The sequence below is a fragment of the Galeopterus variegatus genome, unplaced genomic scaffold (assembly GCF_000696425.1).
Source record: "Galeopterus variegatus unplaced genomic scaffold, G_variegatus-3.0.2 Scaffold2315, whole genome shotgun sequence".
Taxonomy (NCBI): Eukaryota; Metazoa; Chordata; class Mammalia; order Dermoptera; family Cynocephalidae; genus Galeopterus; species Galeopterus variegatus.
The window spans coordinates 115,809-121,856 of NW_007728426.1; the positions used below are offsets into that span (position 1 = coordinate 115,809).

At 32.4% G+C, this 6,048-nt stretch overlaps 1 protein-coding gene across 2 annotated transcripts in view; it reads right to left on the reverse strand.

The window, feature by feature from the left end:
- The window catches only part of OXR1 (oxidation resistance 1), a 225,093-nt gene that overhangs the window by 55,842 nt on the left and 163,203 nt on the right, over window positions 1-6,048 (reverse strand). For both annotated transcript variants that reach the window (XM_008581282.1, XM_008581283.1), the window contains exons 3-4: window positions 3,795-3,902; window positions 2,724-2,837 (exon numbers count right to left, since the gene is read on the reverse strand). In XM_008581282.1, coding sequence (XP_008579504.1) covers window positions 2,724-2,837; window positions 3,795-3,902 — 222 coding nt within the window. The remainder of the gene's footprint in view (window positions 1-2,723; window positions 2,838-3,794; window positions 3,903-6,048) is intronic.

Sequence of the window (6,048 nt, forward strand, 5' to 3'; positions counted from 1 at the left end):
AGATATAATAGGATAGCAGTCAAGTACTAGAAGAAATAGATAGCAGATCAAACTGAATAATTTTAAGAGGGTTTTATAATGGAACTATTTACAAAGGTGCATAGGTCATACAAAAATCCAGGGTGAGCAACAACAGAGGCTTCATTATCACCCCAGCCTTAAAGAGGTAAGGGAGAGAAACAGATGCCTAAACCTAGAGACAGAAAAGGCTCTGTGGAAAGGGTTGTCTGACAAGAGATGAGATGTTAAAGAATGTGGTCACTCTGGAGTGACCTTACAGGGAGGGAGCTAGGAAAATAAATATGCCCCTGTTTTACTCTCTTGTTCTCTCCCTCTCATTTCTGTCAATGCTACAGAAAGGGCAAAACTAACAGAAGCAAAAGGGCAAGGGAGTCCACTGATGTGTGGCCCACAGCCCAAAGGATGATAGAGAACAGTGGAGAGTGGATCTAGAGGGGCAAACAGATACCAATGCCAAGTGCTTACCTCATAAATTTGAGGTTAAGAATAAATGATAATACTTTTAAAGTGCTTAGAATTATACCTGACAGAGTAATTTTTAGCTATTTTCATCATTTTTATTGTCACTTTGGTTCTACCTCCTCCTATGTCTATTCATCCATATCAAAGAAAAAAGGGAAAAAACCCCAAAAATTGTATGACCCTAGAAATTCCGAAAGATAGTATTTTATGTAAAAACAAATTTTTCAAAAAACCATTGAAGCCCTTTACACTAACAAACTAGGAACATAACAGTTTAGCCTCAGAGATAAGCCATTACAAAGCTGCACATTCAGGAAACCTATCAGTGGTTATTGGAAATACAAACTGACAATTTCTGGGAAAATACAATACAAATTATTTTAATTAATGTAATACAAACATGAATTATATCTAATAAAATATAATATCCTTGCTTCTTTGAAACTTATACATAGTATGGGAGATATAAATCCAATAATTATAACACAGATATATAAGCACTTGAGATATGCAGAAAGTTATATAGGAATATTATTTTGGAGCCTCATAATGAATATAATTCTAGTTAAAAAGAAAAAAAACCCTAAAACTAAAATTTACAAAATCAGTGTTCAAAAGAATTATTTCTAACAATTGTCCACAATCTTTTTGAGAGCAGGTGGACTATCATCCCAGGTAAAAGAAAGTTCAAGAATTCTTCCATTTCTTACCTCTTTCCTTGATCCTTCCAGGGAGAGAAAACTTATTCACATGACTGGTCATATTTAAGGATACATTTTGGGCCATCTTTGATGGTAGCTGAGGGTTAAAAGGTCATTCACAAGGCTTTATTCCCGCCATCTCTTTCACCCACATAGCAAAAGAGAGGAAGGGAGCATTTTCATGTAGGAGGAAGCCAAGCCTTGTTGCTCCCTTGAGCTTCAGCACTCTCTTCTCCTTGATCTTATACCTTCCAAGAAAGCCAGTTGGTAGGCAGATTTTGGTTAAAGCTGAGCAACAGGAAAGGACCCCAAAGGTTTCTTGTCAGGAACATGCTACAGTCAACATTTCATAATTCTCCTTTAGGGTGTCTTATGAGAACATCTCTTTTCCCACGGGAAAATGGCATGGCTACACTCAAAAAGGTATTCTTGTGTCATTTGGTCAGCAATACCCATCATTAAAACCTGACTTCTATTCTTATTGAGGATGACAACAAATGTAATATATTCCTTACATGTGATTGCATTCTAAAGTACAGTGTTGCCATATTAATACATACAAGATATCCAACAAATAAACTTTTGAAAAAGACCTCACTTCTCTCTCTCTCTCTCTCTCACTAAACACACACACACAGGAAAGGAGCAAAAGAGATATCAATAATGTCATGTAATTTACTCCATTAAAAAAAGTGGAATAAAGTGGAATAATAGAGCTTAGAAACTAAAAGTGAAGTACTAGGGCTTAGAAACAAGTAATTGTAGGCAAATTCACATTAAAAATTTATGTTCTGTTATCAGTTTCCCAGTATCCTAAACTTTATTGGAGTGCAAACTGAGGCAGGGATAAAAAGAGTATCTCCCAAAATCAACAGAGCAATACAAGAATTTCCCACAGATTTAATGGAGAAATAAACTTTTACATGTAAAGAGTAAGTCACTGTGAAAATGGAAAATAGTGATTGGTTAATTTATGTAGAAAAGGCAGAGAAATATATAATTTCTTTCAGAGAGATTTTTAATCAAAATAATTAAAGTTTGTTTCCTTGAAATTCATTTGTAACTTGTATAGAACACTCACTTCTTAGAAATGTTAGATAAATTAATCTACTCAGATGAGTAACTAAGATGATAATAAATTATTTTTAAAAAGGCAGTGTCAAAAACTCACTTAAGATTTGTAATATATAAATATTCACAACTATTAATTATTGAAATAAAAATCAAATTAGATATAGACTTCCATTTGTGCTAATGTTATGTTTGTTAGTTAAATCTCTGTCATAAGTTAAACTATATATACTACTTATAAGACAGAGCTGATGAATATCTTTGGACTACCACCACCACCATAGGTAAACCAATTTAAGCTATTTAGTTTAATATGAATGTTACACTTTAAAACTGGGATTCACAAATTTAAGTAATAAAATAAAATTTTATCCTAACCATAGTCAAAGTAGAATGAAAAAACATGATGGTCAATATATAAACAGTGAGATTTCTTCATAGTCATCTTTAAAAAGCAGGGATACTTACAGTGGTCTTATCAAATTCAGCCTCAGATGATGTTGGTGACAGAGGACTTATGGGGCTTAAAGATGGAGAGCTCTCAACACTGGAAACATATTCAGGATCAGGAACATATAAAACCTATAAGAAAACATTCATACAAAGATTCAGTCAAACTGAAATGCTGATAATCACATGGTGTTCTATGAGCAAGCACCATTAACAATGACCTTCAGCAACCAATAAAAATTTTCATATTATGAGAATATTTATTACCATAGCAAGCCTACCAAAGTAAAAACAGGATATTTAAAACCAATTTAGACACATTTGAAAATACATACTGTCAGGATAGAGTAGGAAAACACTAATTCTCATGTACTGCAGGTATTTCGTTTAAAGGATAATTTGGCAATAGCTAGCAAAATTAAAAATGCACATATCCTTTAACCCTGTAATTTTACTTCAAGAAATTTACCCTGTAGAAATACCTGCATATAATGAAAAACAGATATGTACAAGAGTGTTCATTACAGCAAAGATGACATTTGCAAAAGAGTAAAAACAGTCTAAAGCTCATTGTGACTAAACAAACTATGATATTATCAATATAATGCAACATTACGCACACATGAAAAAGTCTGAGATAGAGCTGTGGTTAAATAGAACATTTTCCAAGAACCAAAGGTAAAAAAAATCAAATCAAATCAAATACAAAAAGACTAGAATATTTCTGGAAAGATATGCAAACTGGTAACGGGTTGCTTCTGGAGTTTCTGGGGAGGAAGTTTGAGACAGAAGGATATCTTACCTAGAAAAATGTTGGAATTTTTTATCATATGCATGTACTGCTTTGAGTATTTCAAAACACTCCTTAAAACTATATTTAAAAAGATAATTTATAATTATTTTCAGTATGTATTAAAAAGAAACAGACATAAATGAGTTAATTTTCTTGTATAGTCTCAATATGATTTTCTCAAAGCATGGAGAAAATTATTCTTCTCGAGTTTTCTATATTATTAAATATATTGCAATGAATACTTTCTGTCTTACTACTTAATGCTTCTAAATATCAACACTGAAAAAAGACATTACCTGTCCAGTAACAACTGCTCGGGAGAATAACTTATTTAATTGAACAAGTTCGTTGGGTGTTGTATCAAATTTCAGAGCTATGCTATTCAAAGAATCCCTTGATTCAACCTGTTTAAAAGAAAAAAAAATAAATTATTTTAACCTGTTAAAACAGAAACCTAAACTATAAGATTTAATGATTATCACCACATCTATGGACCAATCTTACATTTGATTAATAAACGGTATTTGCATCTTTGGAGAGAACTGTCAAAAAATATTGTGTTTTGCTAGCAAATAATCCCAACCTATTATGACACACCACCATGCATCACAATCACATGTGGGCCTCTATTATAAGTCATTTCAAAATATAAAACATAATTTAAAAAACACAAATGATTTTCATTTCACAGTCTTTAAAATAATATACTATTGCTTTAAATAATTTCTAAAATATATGCAACTTCTAGAAACATACCAATTTTATTTTAGCAAAGTAAACTTGTATTAAACTCAAAATGCTATTTCTAATGATCTTTATGTATATATTCTGCCATTGACATGTATAAACTAGAAAAATATTTGAACCAAAGTTAAGCAATCTATTTCTGAATCAGTACATTTTCATGATATTTATAGAATTTTAAATAATGTAATTTTGCCAATTATCTTGAAAGAAAACATCATTCTTTTGGAGTCCTCTTTATAAAAGGCGTTATAAGAGCTCTGAAGAGAACACAACTACATGCAAGTAAGTGGTTTTAGTGCACAAGGGATTTATAGTATAATCGGAAAATAAGATAGAAAAAGTTATGTAAAAGATAAAGAGCAATTTAAAATAAAACAACCAATGCAATAAATGTTTTGAGTACAGAAAAAGCACCATATGCTCCCATTTGTCCAGGAAAAACTTTATAGAAAAGATTTAAAGCTGGTTCTTGAAGAAGGGTAGGAATTCGAGAAGCAGAGAGAAGGGAAAGAACTGTCAAAGTGAAGAGAACAGAACTGACATGGTTGGGAAACAGGCAAGTATAAAATACATCCGTGGGATGTCTCTTCCTCCTAAACCATCCAGAGTATACTCATGAAGCACAGATTTTTCTGAAGGTAAGTAACTGGAGTTAAATATCTAAAAAGGGTGGGGTTAAAGAGCATGTAGAATTAGGTTGTAGAAGATTCTGAAAATCTGGAAAAACAGATATGTGTGTGTGTCAAACAATATACTGCCCCCTTCCTTCTATGCAAACTTCCCTATCTATACAATATGCTGATATATCACCTACCTTATTGAGATAATATACATAAAAGCTCTCTGCAAACAAATGTTATTTTGCACTAACATCTGTAAGTTTACAAAGTACTTTCATATCAATAATTATACATTTCATCCTCACAATGATCCTATTAAATGGAATAATGAAGATAATATACCAACAGTTTTAAAGCAAGCGAGTAAGATAGCCCACGCGGTATCTTATATTACTGGCAACAAGTCTAGGATTAATGAGACAAGAGAATGAATGCAGAAAACCCAATATAATACTACTGCAGTAGATTTGGGTTAAAGTAATAAAAATGTAAAGAAAGAGATTAAAGTATAGGATTTTCAATTCAACTAAGACTCAAGAGAAACATTCATGGACTGAATGGAGTTGTGGTGATAATAGTACAGAATGAGCAACCCTAATCTGAAAACCCAAAATCTGAATTGTTCCAAAATCCAAAACTTTTTGAGTGCCAACACCGTGCTCAAAGGAGCATTTCAGATTTACAATTTTAGGGATGCATAACGAGCAAGTACAGTACAATGCAAATACAGTGATGCATAGCTTAATGACAGGGATATATGAGAAATGCGTCACTAGGCAATTTCATTCTGTACTTACACAAACCTAGATGGCACAGCCTACTATAAACCTAGGTCATATGGCATAGCCTATTGCTCCTAGGCTACAAACCTGTACAGCATGTTACTGTACTAAATACTGTAGGTAACTGTAACACAATGGTAAATACTTGTGTATTTAAACATATCTAAACACAGAAAAGGTAGAGTAGAAATATGGTATAAAGGATAAAAAATGGTACACCTGCATAGGGAAGTTAGCATAAATGGAACATGCAGGACTGAAAGTGCTCTGATTGAGTCAGTGAGTGAATGGTCATAAGTGAAGGTGAAGGCCCAGAAATTTACTATACACTACTGTAGACTTTATAAACACTGTACATTTAGGCTACACTAAATTTATTTATTTATTTATTTTTTATTTTT